The sequence below is a fragment of the Syngnathus typhle genome, linkage group LG3, assembly GCF_033458585.1.
Source record: "Syngnathus typhle isolate RoL2023-S1 ecotype Sweden linkage group LG3, RoL_Styp_1.0, whole genome shotgun sequence".
Classification (NCBI taxonomy): domain Eukaryota; kingdom Metazoa; phylum Chordata; class Actinopteri; order Syngnathiformes; family Syngnathidae; genus Syngnathus; species Syngnathus typhle.
Window position 1 is genome coordinate 3,199,515 of NC_083740.1, and position 15,649 is coordinate 3,215,163.

At 45.8% G+C, this 15,649-nt stretch overlaps 3 protein-coding genes across 4 annotated transcripts; 1 reads left to right on the plus strand and 2 right to left on the minus strand.

Moving 5' to 3' along the window:
* The first annotated feature begins 163 nt into the window (after positions 1–163).
* On the plus strand, positions 164–2,532 carry LOC133150799 (cytochrome P450 2U1). Of its 2 annotated transcripts, XM_061273316.1 has the most exons (6): positions 164–668; positions 806–937; positions 1,034–1,456; positions 1,561–1,722; positions 1,912–2,079; positions 2,150–2,532. In XM_061273316.1, the coding sequence occupies exons 1-6, from the start codon at positions 257–259 to the stop codon at positions 2,329–2,331; spliced, it is 1,479 nt and encodes a 492-aa protein (XP_061129300.1). In that variant the 5' UTR covers positions 164–256; the 3' UTR covers positions 2,332–2,532. The 2 variants fall into 2 exon arrangements, with proteins under 2 accessions (XP_061129300.1, XP_061129299.1); XM_061273315.1 differs by having other exon boundaries at positions 806–1,456.
* A 1,266-nt stretch (positions 2,533–3,798) lies between these two features.
* On the minus strand, positions 3,799–7,852 carry LOC133150802 (lysophosphatidic acid receptor 2-like). Its single transcript, XM_061273319.1, has 4 exons — positions 7,487–7,852; positions 6,481–6,975; positions 5,189–5,448; positions 3,799–4,187 (listed from the first exon to the last, which is right to left on the minus strand). Exons 1-4 carry the CDS (start codon positions 7,740–7,742, stop codon positions 4,086–4,088), a joined length of 1,113 nt encoding a protein of 370 aa, XP_061129303.1. The 5' UTR covers positions 7,743–7,852; the 3' UTR covers positions 3,799–4,085.
* A 1,023-nt stretch (positions 7,853–8,875) lies between these two features.
* LOC133150801 (lysophosphatidic acid receptor 2-like) lies at positions 8,876–15,645 on the minus strand. Its single transcript, XM_061273318.1, has 5 exons — positions 15,300–15,645; positions 12,567–12,981; positions 11,560–12,054; positions 10,268–10,527; positions 8,876–9,264 (listed from the first exon to the last, which is right to left on the minus strand). The coding sequence occupies exons 2-5, from the start codon at positions 12,820–12,822 to the stop codon at positions 9,163–9,165; spliced, it is 1,113 nt and encodes a 370-aa protein (XP_061129302.1). The 5' UTR covers positions 12,823–12,981; positions 15,300–15,645; the 3' UTR covers positions 8,876–9,162.
* Positions 15,646–15,649: the final 4 nt, after the last annotated feature.

Below are 15,649 nucleotides of genomic sequence, written 5' to 3' on the forward strand. Positions count from 1 at the left end.
TAAAACAAGATTTTTTGATGTTGAAATTTTAAATTCAGAATAAAAAAAATACCTCAGTCCTGCAAGTCATGATTCCGGGAGTTATAACTCAAGATAAACCCCTTTTAGTTCCCACCCTATCAGAGAAGCCTATTTTTCTGTCCACCAATGGGAGAGCCGCTCCACTGCAATACCGGAAAAGTGTCTCCGGTCTGTGTTTACATGCAGAAAACAAACATGGCTTCATTGAAAGTGTTTATGCCTTAACGTTGACACTATGCTCCGGCTTTGGAGCAACTCGTTGCTATCGGGAGTAAACTTCGCAACTCTGCTCGTCTTTTTTGTTCTTTATTTGTCCCTCCACTACTACCTAAAACGCCGCCGTCACTTAGTTAATATTCCTCCGGGTCCGAAGCCGCTGCCGATCGTGGGCAATTTTGGCGTTTTTCTCATACCTTCGTTCATCTGGAAGAGACTCGGGAAGGCGTCGAAGTCGACTGCGACACCCGTGGAGGCGCTGACAAAGCAAGCGTCGGTGTACGGCGACGTGTTCAGTCTGTTTGTGGGCACGCAGCTAATAGTGGTGCTAAACGGGTATGACGTCATCAAGGACGCTTTGCTCAACCATCGTGAAGTGTTCTCGGACAGACCTGACATCCCTGCGGTCACCATCATGACAAAACGCAAAGGTGCGCTTCTCAGTTACTCAAGAACTTTGCTCGTTTCGAGAGCTCTTTTATACATTTATCGAGACTACATAGCAATGAAGCGGAATATAATGTTAGAAGTAACTTGCGTCAGTTTCCCCCCCCCCCCCCCCCCCAAGGAATCGTCTTTGCGCCTTATGGACCGGTGTGGAGAAAGCACCGCAAGTTCTGCCACGCCGCTCTTCGAACCTTCGGTGTGGGGAAGCTTAGCTTGGAGCCGTGCATCCTCCAAGGCCTGGCGACGGTCAAACGTGAGCTTCTACGACTACAGCAGGAAGCTGGCAAAGGCGGCATTGACTTGACACCGCTGGTCAGCAACGCCGTCTCCAACGTCATCTGCTCTTTAGCCCTGGGGGAACGCTTCCCCCAAGACGACCGCCAGTTCGGGACCCTGCTTGGCCTGATGATGCGCGGCCTGGAGCTGTGCGTCAATAGCCCCGCCTTCCTCATCAACATCTTCCCACCACTCTACCACTTTCCCTTCGGCGTCTTCGGGGAGCTCCGGCGGGTGGAGCGTGACATCACCGCCTTCCTGAAGAGGCTCATCGAAAAGCACCGTGACACGCTGGACCCGGGGAACCCCAGAGATTTAGTGGACATGTACCTGGCGGAGATGGCGAGCCAGAGAGCCGCGGGGGTGGAGGACGGAAGCTTCAACGAGGACTACCTCTTCTACATCATTGCTGATCTCTTCATCGCGGGCACTGACACCACCACCAACTCTCTTCTGTGGATCTTGCTCTACATGGTCGTGCATCCTCATGTCCAAGGTTAAACAAAAAAGTCCTGCTAAAGACAAAATGTAAAGAACTAGTTTGTGATTGGTGACCTTAATGAAGAAATTATCACGTTTTTGCTTCTCCCATGGTTTCAGACAAGGTCCAGGCAGAGGTGGACGAGGTGCTGGGACGATGTAAAGTGCCTTCTCTGACTGACCGGGGACATTTGCCCTTCACAGAGGCCACCATCATGGAGGTCCAGAGGCTGACATCCGTGGTTCCTCTGGGCATTCCTCACATGGCGTCTAAGACCACAGGTGACATGTTTACCTCTGCCAAGCAAGTTGCAATCTGTTTTGTGTGTGCAACTTCTATTTTTTTTTGGTAACCGCTTTTTTTTTACCGACATATTTTTATAATGAGATGAAATAATTTCAAGTATTTAATGATATGGCTAAATTTAACGCCACACTTCATTTTTTTACTTTTCCCCAACACGTTGGCAGACTTCCGGGGCTTCACGATCCCACAAGGAACAGTCCTCCTGCCCAACCTTTGGTCCGTCCATCGAGATCCCACCGTGTGGGAGCAGCCCGACAGCTTCAAGCCGGAGCGCTTCCTGGATGATGAGGGCAATGTTTTGAGAAAAGACTGCTTCATGCCTTTTGGGATCGGTACGTGACTCATCCGACGGGGCTAATGCGCGTGTGAACTGACCTCCCACCTCTCACTCCTGGGCATCAGGTCGCAGGGGGTGCATGGGCGAGCAGCTGGCCAAGATGGAGCTTTTCCTCATGGTCACAGGTCTACTGCAGGCCTTCACCTTCCGGCTGCCACTGGGAACGCCGCCACCGCCCATGCACGGACGTTACGGCCTGACTCTGGCACCCTGCCCCTTCAAAGTATGTGTCGGGCCTCGTGAGTGAAGTATGCGGATTGGAAAAGCAAACTGTGCAATATATTGGATGTACAAAATCACTGGACACTTTATTAGGTACATTTTGTAGCGTTTCCGGGTCAGTACTGTAAAAGTAGAGTGTTAAAAATGCTGTTCAAATAAATGAAATGAACCTGGTGATAGAATGTTTGGACTAAACATTTGAAATAAAAGCAGTCAAGAACATAAAGCAATGATCAATGTTTTTGCAGTCTAAGATGCTCAAAAGAAAGCAATTTGACTATATTTTCGATTGCACCCACCGCCAGATAATCTATAAGACATATTTGTAATATGTCAAGAAACTATGCCTACTGTTGACATCCAATAGGATATGAGCATCATGAGAATTTTAGTATTTTCTGAGAAAATAACAATTCTAGATTCCTTGGTAGTGGAATTTTACAAAACTTTCCGTGATATGAAAGAAAAAAAAAAAAAAACACACAATTTCCACAAAGTAAAAAAGTATTTTAGGAAAAGAATATGCTATGAAAAATAAACAAAATGTGTCTTAATTGTCACATTATAACAGTTTAGTGGTGAACCAAAGCTTAGGGGTGGGGGGGTTCTCTCACATGGGACACAAAAATTGCAGTTCTTACCTTGATCGCCAGTAGCAAGTCACAGCAGCCTCAAGTCAAAACGTGGATTGGAAATTAGAATGTTCTCAGCAGGTCGTGAGAATAAAAACATAGGGTGAATTGGAGCGAAGGGGGCGTGGCCAGGCGCACAACGTCACCCTGACGTTGTCCGTGTTGGCAACTGGAGCTCATCCATGGTTTGGGCGCTTCTGGCGCAAACAGGTGACGCAAGCTGAGATATCTAACGCAACGTCTTACCAGCCACGCTCCAACTCAAAAAAGCCTGCTGGGAATTAAAAAGAAAACAAGGAAAGTTAATGAAGTCAGGAAAGGCATTTTAAAAAGGAGGCATTTCTTCGCTCTAGTGCCATCTACTGGCTCAGGTTGGACATAATCACTTTATCCCAAACGCCACTTTAAAAACTTTCAAATCAACTTTTCATGTCTGCGCAGAATATCCATAGACACTACAGTGCCGTAGGGCAAAAAGATCATTTAGAACAGCTTCAAAGTCCCAATATCCGGAAAAGGATTAGGGCCTGTGAAGGTGAACAGGATTCAGATTTTTCTTCTCAGAATTCTGACTTCACTTTAAAGTGAGAGTTGTGACTTTTAAATCTGAATTGTGATTTTAAAGTCTAAAATTCTCACTTTTAAAGTCTAAATTCTCACTTTAAAGTCTAAGCTTTGACTTTAAAGTGACAATTCTGACTATAAAGTCTAATGTGCCTGGACAATTTATCTGTTAGGCTCTAGTATTTAGACTAGAAAAAGAAAATGGCTGAAGCAGCAAAAAAATTTCAGTCACTACCAAAAACCTTTGGGCTCGACTCCACACTTGAAATTGAATTTAGCTAAGGAACCACACGTGCTTGAATTTTGAGGTACCACTTTCATTTTTCATTGCAAATATACATTTTGAGATGGTAGACTGCATTAAAAAAAAAATTGCTCAAATTGTGTTGCTGTCCTCCACTCAGAAGCTGACAAAAACTTTCTGAGGAGCTCACAAGCGTGACAAAAACAAAGGGGAAAAAAAAAAAAAAAAAGCAGCTTGCACACACTTGGTTGCAGGCCATAAAAGAGGAAACGAGGCCCCAGCCACGCACAAGTTATGACGACATCTTCCTTCGATAGGGCGAGTGTGCGTGTTTGTGTTTCAACTCCAACGCTTCGAAGGCGGCGTCATGTCCGAGTGTTTGCCGATGAGCGGCGCTCCGTTACACTTCTCCATCAGCGTCATGTCGCGAGACTTGGAGTTCTGCAGGAAGGGGGTAATAGAGGGGAGGAAGAGGTGATAGCGTGGAGCAGGAAGGAGAGGACACCAGGTCAGGGGGGGGAAACAAAGAAAGCAAAGAAGCAGAGGAAAACAAGTTAGTTAACCCAGCCAAAGTAGGGAAACCGTGAAGATGGTCCCACTAAAAGAACTTTTTTTTTTTCAATGTTGATCTGTATAAAATGCAACCAAAATGGGATTTCTACCAATTTAACGTCCGAAGGCAGAAATGGACTTTTAACAAAGGTCTTTGCTGCTGGTAAAATATGCAGTTTTAGGACCTGACTTCAGAGGTTAGTATCAGAGGAAGGCCACCATCTGTCTACCACAAATCTGGGACTGGATTTAGATGACAGTTACTTATTAAGCGTCACATGTCTGGCATATGCTGCTGGTTTGTGTATTTATTATTTAGATGGCTGGCAAAAAAAAAAAAACAAGAGTATAAACAAACTGATGGGAAGGCAGATAATGAGGATAGACATTTTCATTCAAGCTGTATAAGTTGTTACATTCAGTTTTTTTAACGGTCATAGCAAAAGTCGTTGCGATTTTGAGCCCATTGAAACATCCCAAGAGTCCACCAATTGTACAAAAAAAAAAAAAAAAAAAGTTCAGCTTAACAAAAGCACACAAAAACTCAAGGCAAAGCTATAATAAGACTTAGGACAATCGCATCTTTTTTTTTCCCCCGGCCTTCCTGTGTGGAGTTATTCCCGTGCCCACGTGGGTTTCCTCCGACTGCTCCGATCCCCTCCCATCGTCCAAAAACAGGCACGAAACAACACCAATAACTTTTGCAGCACTACGCGCCTCTCTCTGCTCTTCTTCCGAAAGGAAACAGAGAGCAACTCCGTGAAGAGTGAATAACGAGGACCTTTTGGGCGGTTCGGGAACGCCGTGCAGTGAGCAAACAGTCGTCGCGCGCACTACTGGTTGTTTGGTTTAAGACTCGTGACTTCGGTTCCGTTGCTCTCAGATAGTACCTCGTGGTCCAGGGTGTTAAAGTTCACGCCATACGAGCTGGACTTGTCGCCGCTGCGCCCGCACAGGCAGCAGAGGATCTCCTTGAAGGTCCTCCGCATGTCTTTGTCCCTGAAGGAGTAGATGATGGGGTTGACCAGCGAGTTGCACTCAGCCAGCACCAGGCAGTACTTCTCGTAGCGTAGCACTTTGCACTCGTCACAGCCCAGGCCGTCCAGCAGCAGCACCACCAGGCCTGGAGTCCAGCAGATCACAAAGCAGCCTGCAGAGGGAGGCAGAGGAATATTTGAGCTGACTAATTATGCAAGACTTTAAATTCTAATAATGAAATATGTTACGTGTTTATTTCTACATTTTTTTTTTTTTTTTTTTTTTACAAAATTCACGTCCTGGAACTTTGGGTCAACAAAGCAACAAAAACTCATCTTGGTGGAGATAACTGAAAGGAATAAAATATACAATAGTGCAAAGACAACAGATGAATGCGCTGAAGAATGTCCGAAGCAGGAGGTCCTTGAGGGAGAATGGGAATGTACCGTAAATTGATCTCACACACACGCGCACACACACACACAGGCGAGCAGACCCACGCGGTTTAGTTTGCATAATCAAAGTTCCTTATCATGACATTTGATTGGGAAGCGCACAAATCCTTTCAGCCAATTGATAACACTGTCCACAGCGTAAAGTGTGTTGTGAGCAATTTGCATGAGGCCAAGGATTACTTGGAGTGTCACACACACCAGGTATAAACGTTGAAACGGTCGAGGCCTGAGACACACAACACACACACACACACACACAAACTGACACGTCATCCGGTCTTCCCAAGTCAAGTATGCATCTCCCTGTCGAGGCACGCCAGGGTATTGCCGGCCTCCCTTACATGCCAGAGGTGGCAGGCGCTCGCTGCTAAGCGACGGCAGAAAAGACGAAGGGGACTTGAAGCAACTTGAGGAATTTATTGTCATGTTGGAAAGGCAAAACCAAGACAGGGGGGGAGGCTCAGACACGGTGAAAGGAGCAGGGCGAGGAGGTACTTCAGGATTGTTCTCCGGAACGCAAGGAGACTCGTGGAGTGAAAACACGCGCGTCTGTGCCAGGAGAGTCTCGATGAACGAGTGCAGGCGTACCAAGCGCAGGCATGTTGTGTTTTGGAAAAATTCAAATTTTCTCTACAATATTGTAATTCGATGTGCAGCGCTGATAAGGAGAAGAACGAAGATGAGCTGAGGCAAGACAGAATCGACGCAAGCCCCCAAATGTGCAAAGACGTGCCGCGCTGTCGCCTCACCTAAGATCATGGAGACAGTCTTCATCAGGTTGAGCACCGTCTCGCGATGTCTCATCTGGGTGGTGTGCTGCGACATCTGCTTGCTCTTGTGCCTCACGTACAAGAAGATGCGAGTGTAGACAGCTACCATGATGGAGAAGGTGAGCAGGTTGAGGAGCGCCCAGAACACCAAGTAGCTGCGGCTGTAGAGCGGCGCCATGGTGGAACACTTGTCCAGATCGCACAGGCAGTGCCATCCCATGGTGGGCACCAGGCCCATGACAATGGCCACCAGCCAGATGAAGATCATGATCACAAAGACCCGCCGGGTGCTCATCTTGCTGTGAAGCTGCATGTTGAAGATGGTCTGGTGACGCTCCACCGCCACGGCCAGGAGGTTGAGGACAGATGCCGTCAGGCTGGTGTTGATCAGGCCTTGACGCACGAACCACTGGTACTTGGACAACTTGATAGTCCATGGACCTGTGTGAAACATCAAATGGAGGTAGGAGACACCTGCGAAAGAAGGTAGATAGAAAAAAAAAATTAGCATTACTGGCCGAGAGCTCACTGGCAGAGCGCTAAAATAGGCTTGGACCGCAAGGCTGAAAGAATCTACGAGGGGAATATTTTCCAACCCCTGGTGATGCCAGGCCAGATGATTGATTGTTTTGGGGGTCTTTTTCAATTATTTCCGGGACTTTTTTTCCCCACATTTCCACCTGGCCCCCGTGACGAAAATGTAGCGAATGAATTAATTTGGAAGAAATGTTTGGGCTTGTCAATTTTCTTTTTTGACCCAGATACATTTAAAAAAAAAAAAAAAATGGACCCAAACCCCCCCCCACCAAGAGGGGAAATAAATCCTAGCACCGCCCATGCCTGCAGCAGGTAACATTCTGAACGACGCAGCACAAGCGTTGAACCAGAAGTTGGGAACATTCGGATATTTGACTTTAACGGTCCTCGTGGTCAATCAAAGAAATGAGTTGCCCATCACCGGTTCACCGTGTAACAGTCGACGTACCTGAGAAGAGGTCCGCGAAAGCCAGGTTCCCCAATAAATAATAGATGGGGAAATGGAAGCGTCTGTTTTTTAAAATGGCCCCAATGACCATCAGGTTGGACAAGATGACAATGAAACAAACAGTCATGCCCAGCGAGACGATCACATAGTCACGCCGGCGCCAGTGGTCGCTTATGTTCTTGCCGCTTTTTTCGTAGAAAAATTTGACGCTGCGGTTCAAGTAGCATCCCTCGGTGTCGTCTGTTAGAATATCCATGGCAGCGAGGAGGTTGGCCGAGGAGAGAGGTGAGATGTCGGGGCCTTTCAAATTGACATTGGGGTCAGAGCGATGACACGAGGTCACAAAACTTTCCGTGATATGAAAAAAAAAAAAAAACACACAATTTCCACAAAGTAAAAAAGTATTTTATGAAAAGAATATGCTATGAAAAATAAACAAAATGTGTCTTAATTGTCACATTATAACAGTTTAGTGGTGAACCAAAGCTTAGGGGTGGGGGGGTTCTCTCACATGGGACACAAAAATTGCAGTTCTTACCTTGATCGCCAGTAGCAAGTCACAGCAGCCTCAAGTCAAAACGTGGATTGGAAATTAGAATGTTCTCAGCAGGTCGTGAGAATACAAACATAGGGTGAATTGGAGCGAAGGGGGCGTGGCCAGGCGCACAACGTCACCCTGACGTTGTCCGTGTTGGCAACTGGAGCTCATCCATGGTTTGGGCGCTTCTGGCGCAAACAGGTGACGCAAGCTGAGATATCTAACGCAACGTCTTACCAGCCACGCTCCAACTCAAAAAAGCCTGCTGGGAATTAAAAAGAAAACAAGGAAAGTTAATGAAGTCAGGAAAGGCATTTTAAAAAGGAGGCATTTCTTCGCTCTAGTGCCATCTACTGGCTCAGGTTGGACATAATCACTTTATCCCAAACGCCACTTTAAAAACTTTCAAATCAACTTTTCATGTCTGCGCAGAATATCCATAGACACTACAGTGCCGTAGGGCAAAAAGATCATTTAGAACAGCTTCAAAGTCCCAATATCCGGAAAAGGATTAGGGCCTGTGAAGGTGAACAGGATTCAGATTTTTCTTCTCAGAATTCTGACTTCACTTTAAAGTGAGAGTTGTGACTTTTAAATCTGAATTGTGATTTTAAAGTCTAAAATTCTCACTTTTAAAGTCTAAATTCTCACTTTAAAGTCTAAGCTTTGACTTTAAAGTGACAATTCTGACTATAAAGTCTAATGTGCCTGGACAATTTATCTGTTAGGCTCTAGTATTTAGACTAGAAAAAGAAAATGGCTGAAGCAGCAAAAAAATTTCAGTCACTACCAAAAACCTTTGGGCTCGACTCCACACTTGAAATTGAATTTAGCTAAGGAACCACACGTGCTTGAATTTTGAGGTACCACTTTCATTTTTCATTGCAAATATACATTTTGAGATGGTAGACTGCATTAAAAAAAAAATTGCTCAAATTGTGTTGCTGTCCTCCACTCAGAAGCTGACAAAAACTTTCTGAGGAGCTCACAAGCGTGACAAAAACAAAGGGGAAAAAAAAAAAAAAAAAGCAGCTTGCACACACTTGGTTGCAGGCCATAAAAGAGGAAACGAGGCCCCAGCCACGCACAAGTTATGACGACATCTTCCTTCGATAGGGCGAGTGTGCGTGTTTGTGTTTCAACTCCAACGCTTCGAAGGCGGCGTCATGTCCGAGTGTTTGCCGATGAGCGGCGCTCCGTTACACTTCTCCATCAGCGTCATGTCGCGAGACTTGGAGTTCTGCAGGAAGGGGGTAATAGAGGGGAGGAAGAGGTGATAGCGTGGAGCAGGAAGGAGAGGACACCAGGTCAGGGGGGGGGAAACAAAGAAAGCAAAGAAGCAGAGGAAAACAAGTTAGTTAACCCAGCCAAAGTAGGGAAACCGTGAAGATGGTCCCACTAAAAGAACTTTTTTTTTTTCAATGTTGATCTGTATAAAATGCAACCAAAATGGGATTTCTACCAATTTAACGTCCGAAGGCAGAAATGGACTTTTAACAAAGGTCTTTGCTGCTGGTAAAATATGCAGTTTTAGGACCTGACTTCAGAGGTTAGTATCAGAGGAAGGCCACCATCTGTCTACCACAAATCTGGGACTGGATTTAGATGACAGTTACTTATTAAGCGTCACATGTCTGGCATATGCTGCTGGTTTGTGTATTTATTATTTAGATGGCTGGCAAAAAAAAAAAAAACAAGAGTATAAACAAACTGATGGGAAGGCAGATAATGAGGATAGACATTTTCATTCAAGCTGTATAAGTTGTTACATTCAGTTTTTTTAACGGTCATAGCAAAAGTCGTTGCGATTTTGAGCCCATTGAAACATCCCAAGAGTCCACCAATTGTACAAAAAAAAAAAAAAAAAAAGTTCAGCTTAACAAAAGCACACAAAAACTCAAGGCAAAGCTATAATAAGACTTAGGACAATCGCATCTTTTTTTTTCCCCCGGCCTTCCTGTGTGGAGTTATTCCCGTGCCCACGTGGGTTTCCTCCGACTGCTCCGATCCCCTCCCATCGTCCAAAAACAGGCACGAAACAACACCAATAACTTTTGCAGCACTACGCGCCTCTCTCTGCTCTTCTTCCGAAAGGAAACAGAGAGCAACTCCGTGAAGAGTGAATAACGAGGACCTTTTGGGCGGTTCGGGAACGCCGTGCAGTGAGCAAACAGTCGTCGCGCGCACTACTGGTTGTTTGGTTTAAGACTCGTGACTTCGGTTCCGTTGCTCTCAGATAGTACCTCGTGGTCCAGGGTGTTAAAGTTCACGCCATACGAGCTGGACTTGTCGCCGCTGCGCCCGCACAGGCAGCAGAGGATCTCCTTGAAGGTCCTCCGCATGTCTTTGTCCCTGAAGGAGTAGATGATGGGGTTGACCAGCGAGTTGCACTCAGCCAGCACCAGGCAGTACTTCTCGTAGCGTAGCACTTTGCACTCGTCACAGCCCAGGCCGTCCAGCAGCAGCACCACCAGGCCTGGAGTCCAGCAGATCACAAAGCAGCCTGCAGAGGGAGGCAGAGGAATATTTGAGCTGACTAATTATGCAAGACTTTAAATTCTAATAATGAAATATGTTACGTGTTTATTTCTACATTTTTTTTTTTTTTTTTTTTTTACAAAATTCACGTCCTGGAACTTTGGGTCAACAAAGCAACAAAAACTCATCTTGGTGGAGATAACTGAAAGGAATAAAATATACAATAGTGCAAAGACAACAGATGAATGCGCTGAAGAATGTCCGAAGCAGGAGGTCCTTGAGGGAGAATGGGAATGTACCGTAAATTGATCTCACACACACGCGCACACACACACACAGGCGAGCAGACCCACGCGGTTTAGTTTGCATAATCAAAGTTCCTTATCATGACATTTGATTGGGAAGCGCACAAATCCTTTCAGCCAATTGATAACACTGTCCACAGCGTAAAGTGTGTTGTGAGCAATTTGCATGAGGCCAAGGATTACTTGGAGTGTCACACACACCAGGTATAAACGTTGAAACGGTCGCGGCCTGAGACACACAACACACACACACACACACACAAACTGACACGTCATCCGGTCTTCCCAAGTCAAGTATGCATCTCCCTGTCGAGGCACGCCAGGGTATTGCCGGCCTCCCTTACATGCCAGAGGTGGCAGGCGCTCGCTGCTAAGCGACGGCAGAAAAGACGAAGGGGACTTGAAGCAACTTGAGGAATTTATTGTCATGTTGGAAAGGCAAAACCAAGACAGGGGGGGAGGCTCAGACACGGTGAAAGGAGCAGGGCGAGGAGGTACTTCAGGATTGTTCTCCGGAACGCAAGGAGACTCGTGGAGTGAAAACACGCGCGTCTGTGCCAGGAGAGTCTCGATGAACGAGTGCAGGCGTACCAAGCGCAGGCATGTTGTGTTTTGGAAAAATTCAAATTTTCTCTACAATATTGTAATTCGATGTGCAGCGCTGATAAGGAGAAGAACGAAGATGAGCTGAGGCAAGACAGAATCGACGCAAGCCCCCAAATGTGCAAAGACGTGCCGCGCTGTCGCCTCACCTAAGATCATGGAGACAGTCTTCATCAGGTTGAGCACCGTCTCGCGATGTCTCATCTGGGTGGTGTGCTGCGACATCTGCTTGCTCTTGTGCCTCACGTACAAGAAGATGCGAGTGTAGACAGCTACCATGATGGAGAAGGTGAGCAGGTTGAGGAGCGCCCAGAACACCAAGTAGCTGCGGCTGTAGAGCGGCGCCATGGTGGAACACTTGTCCAGATCGCACAGGCAGTGCCATCCCATGGTGGGCACCAGGCCCATGACAATGGCCACCAGCCAGATGAAGATCATGATCACAAAGACCCGCCGGGTGCTCATCTTGCTGTGAAGCTGCATGTTGAAGATGGTCTGGTGACGCTCCACCGCCACGGCCAGGAGGTTGAGGACAGATGCCGTCAGGCTGGTGTCGATCAGGCCTTGACGCACGAACCACTGGTACTTGGACAACTTGATAGTCCATGGACCTGTGTGAAACATCAAATGGAGGTAGGAGACACCTGCGAAAGAAGGTAGATAGAAAAAAAAAATTAGCATTACTGGCCGAGAGCTCACTGGCAGAGCGCTAAAATAGGCTTGGACCGCAAGGCTGAAAGAATCTACGAGGGGAATATTTTCCAACCCCTGGTGATGCCAGGCCAGATGATTGATTGTTTTGGGGGTCTTTTTCAATTATTTCCGGGACTTTTTTTCCCCACATTTCCACCTGGCCCCCGTGACGAAAATGTAGCGAATGAATTAATTTGGAAGAAATGTTTGGGCTTGTCAATTTTCTTTTTTGACCCAGATACATTTAAAAAAAAAAAAAAAAATGGACCCAAACCCCCCCCCACCAAGAGGGGAAATAAATCCTAGCACCGCCCATGCCTGCAGCAGGTAACATTCTGAACGACGCAGCACAAGCGTTGAACCAGAAGTTGGGAACATTCGGATATTTGACTTTAACGGTCCTCGTGGTCAATCAAAGAAATGAGTTGCCCATCACCGGTTCACCGTGTAACAGTCGACGTACCTGAGAAGAGGTCCGCGAAAGCCAGGTTCCCCAATAAATAATAGATGGGGAAATGGAAGCGTCTGTTTTTTAAAATGGCCCCAATGACCATCAGGTTGGACAAGATGACAATGAAACAAACAGTCATGCCCAGCGAGACGATCACATAGTCACGCCGGCGCCAGTGGTCGCTTATGTTCTTGCCGCTTTTTTCGTAGAAAAATTTGACGCTGCGGTTCAAGTAGCATCCCTCGGTGTCGTCTGTTAGAATATCCATGGCAGCGAGGAGGTTGGCCGAGGAGAGAGGTGAGATGTCGGGGCCTTTCAAATTGACATTGGGGTCAGAGCGATGACACGAGGTCGCCTTTCAAACTGGCCCTCTCTCTGATGACCTGGAGGGCTGCATGGCGTCAGCTGCACGGATGACGATGCTCGTCTGTGGGACACACACACACACACACACACACACGTGAACATACAAACATTGTGTCAGCATGAGAACAAGCTTGTCGGTACAAACTTTAAAGACAAACCTCCCTCTCCAGTGAAACGCTTTCTTTCGGGTCACGCCATTTTGCCGTTTCTCCACAACACCTTGCAATCGCACAGCGCAGCTATGTAACACAATCTTAACCCAAACATTTTCTCACGCACCCCAGTAGCCCACTGGTCAATTGAAGGTTCCGCAGAGGAAGATGCCAAATTCAAAAAAAATACAAAAATGTAGAGCAGGAGGGGACGTTCAGGGCCACAAATGGGTTTAGTTTAGAAAGAATGTGAAGAAATCCTCAAATCTCAAAAGCCTTCCAACATGCTGGAGTTGGTCAAAACTCATTTGGTCAGAATCCTCGTCAAGAATCAATAGCTCACAAAACAGCATATCATATTGTACAACGTTTTTTTTCGTGCGAGCTCAACACAGTCTGGATTCTTTTCTGTAAATCTTGGAATGAAAATCTGTAAAGCAAGGCAACGTCCCACTGTCACCGTCAAACGCAGCCAGGTCGAGTTGAGTTCAGCAGAATCGTTTTTCAAAAGAAATAACATATTTCTGGACTGACGTTCACAGGTTTATGGAAATGGTCGACTAAACCGTAAAGTAGCGAGCGCTCTGTAGCCGTTGAACTGGCCAGCTATGGCGACTGCTGTTGTGCAGCAATTCGGCCTAATCTGCTGACACGAGAGCAAACATCTGAGGAGTGTTCCTCCAGTGCGAAACAATGCTGGCGTCCAAATTTATTGCACCACTTCTGTGGCCTGACACATGAGTTAGTGTTTTTTTGCAGGGAACGCGCGTCGACGGTAAACAGCAGTTTCGACGCTAACCAGTCATTAGCAGGGCAGCCACGCCCGAGTCGCCTCTTCCTCCCACCATTCTTAGAAGGGGGGATGTAAGTATTGCGCGAGTCAACTATTTCTTTTCAGCAGGAAATTTACACCCAATTTTTTTTCTTGATTCATCTTCTGGTTGGGTTGGTGCAGATAAAGTGGCATGTCTAACACAAGAGGCAGGAAGCTCCTACTTTGAGCAAGTAACATCTGTATTATTGGATCCTTTTAGCCATTGACTCACCCCGACATGCAGCCACATGCCACGGGCAAGTCGGACGGACACCAATGCCGTGGGTTGAATGGGAGAACTTTTCAAGAAAGACGGATTTGAGGAAAGCAAATCTAACATGGGAAGTCCACAAAGCAAAGGGATCGGATGATTTCGCATCCCTCCATGGGTGGGATAACCAATTTGTGTGGACTAGAACCTCAGATTAGTATCACTTTATGTATATACCTATTCCAATTCAACTGTGCAGAAAAAAAAAGTTCCACAAGGATATTGTAAAACATTTTTTGGGAGTTTTCAACAAACTCCAAAACAACAGAATGAATATTCTTGGCAAAAACATGATGCAATAAAACAATTCAATTGCTATAGTTTGAAACGATAGCAAATCTTATTGTCATATTTGCATTGCATTTCAGCAGTATATAAACCAAAGCCACACACTCTTCTTGGATCAGATTTTTTTTTTTGTGTTGATCATAAATTATTATCTTGAAATTATCCAAGTTTTTTTCCTTTAAATAAAAAAAATAAAAAATCGGGGTTGTATCCTGAAAACGTACTACTTTTTTCAAAAATATATAGTTTCCTCTGAAATAAAGAAGTGGGCAAACCAGATTAACCACAGATAAAGGATATGCACAGATACGCTGTGCAAAGAGCCCACCACATGTTGTGTATTCAAAATAACCTTTTAACTTTGTGAAAATCCCCCCCCCCCCAAAAAAACACCATAGATGGGCTAACCAATGTAGAATCTGGGGTTACAAATGGAATGAATCAAACTGTGCAGCAAAGCCACAGTGATAAATAATAAATCAATATTGCCTGGCATAGATTCTTTATCCTCTTTATAAAAGGAATACTGTTTTTTGCATTTTAGCAATAGTCTTCTGCTATTTAGGGTCAAATATACAAGCAGTTAAGCAGTACGTCTAGCTATATAATAATTAACCTTGGTTTAAAATTAGTTATTGATGCTACAGCCTACTTGCTTGTCAACGTAATCAAGGCACATTGGAGTCTTTAAAAAAAAAAAAAAAAAAATCGATCATCTTAAAACGTTCCGCGAAGCACCTCTGACACGCACGACAAAATTAAAGTGCGCCTTACCATAAAAGGCAATAAAACCAGTTTCGCCCAAAAATGTTTATTTATAACACACGCAAAATAAACAAATGAACGATAGTCACCTTTGTTGGCTCCTTTATTCTCAATCTTCGAGTAAATCCACAGAAGACGTCGAGCTAGCAAACAAAGTACCTGAAAGTACCTGCAGGGTCACCTCCCGCAAAGAAGAAGCTGCGACGACCCACAAAAAAAATGTGACGGCAAATACGACACAAAATAAAATAGGGTTCCAATTCAAGCGAGGTTCGATGTTGAATTGTTGCCCGAAACTCGGAAACTTCCTCGGGCCAACCTGTCTGCCTGCTTCCGGGAATTGTTTGGGCTCTCCTGTCGTTACCTGCACGCCGGGCCAGCGCTGACTGACTATAAGGGGCGGAAAGGGCGCGGCAGGATCCACCGCTGGCCGCTTCCC

Coding starts and splice junctions, on each gene's coding strand:
- LOC133150799 (XM_061273315.1), top strand. CDS start 257: ATGCTCCGGCTTTGGAGCAACTCGTTGCTATCGGGAGTAAACTTCGCA. Junction 1,723..1,911: donor CATGGCGTCTAAGACCACAG/GTGACATGTTTA, acceptor ACACGTTGGCAG/ACTTCCGGGGCTTCACGATC. Junction 2,080..2,149: donor CTTCATGCCTTTTGGGATCG/GTACGTGACTCA, acceptor CCTGGGCATCAG/GTCGCAGGGGGTGCATGGGC.
- LOC133150802 (XM_061273319.1), bottom strand. CDS start 7,742: ATGGATATTCTAACAGACGACACCGAGGGATGCTACTTGAACCGCAGC. Junction 5,449..6,480: donor GACTGTCTCCATGATCTTAG/GTGAGGCGACAG, acceptor CTCCCTCTGCAG/GCTGCTTTGTGATCTGCTGG. Junction 4,188..5,188: donor TTAACACCCTGGACCACGAG/GTACTATCTGAG, acceptor CCCTTCCTGCAG/AACTCCAAGTCTCGCGACAT.
- LOC133150801 (XM_061273318.1), bottom strand. CDS start 12,822: ATGGATATTCTAACAGACGACACCGAGGGATGCTACTTGAACCGCAGC. Junction 12,055..12,566: donor TTTCGCGGACCTCTTCTCAG/GTACGTCGACTG, acceptor CTTCTTTCGCAG/GTGTCTCCTACCTCCATTTG. Junction 9,265..10,267: donor TTAACACCCTGGACCACGAG/GTACTATCTGAG, acceptor CCCTTCCTGCAG/AACTCCAAGTCTCGCGACAT.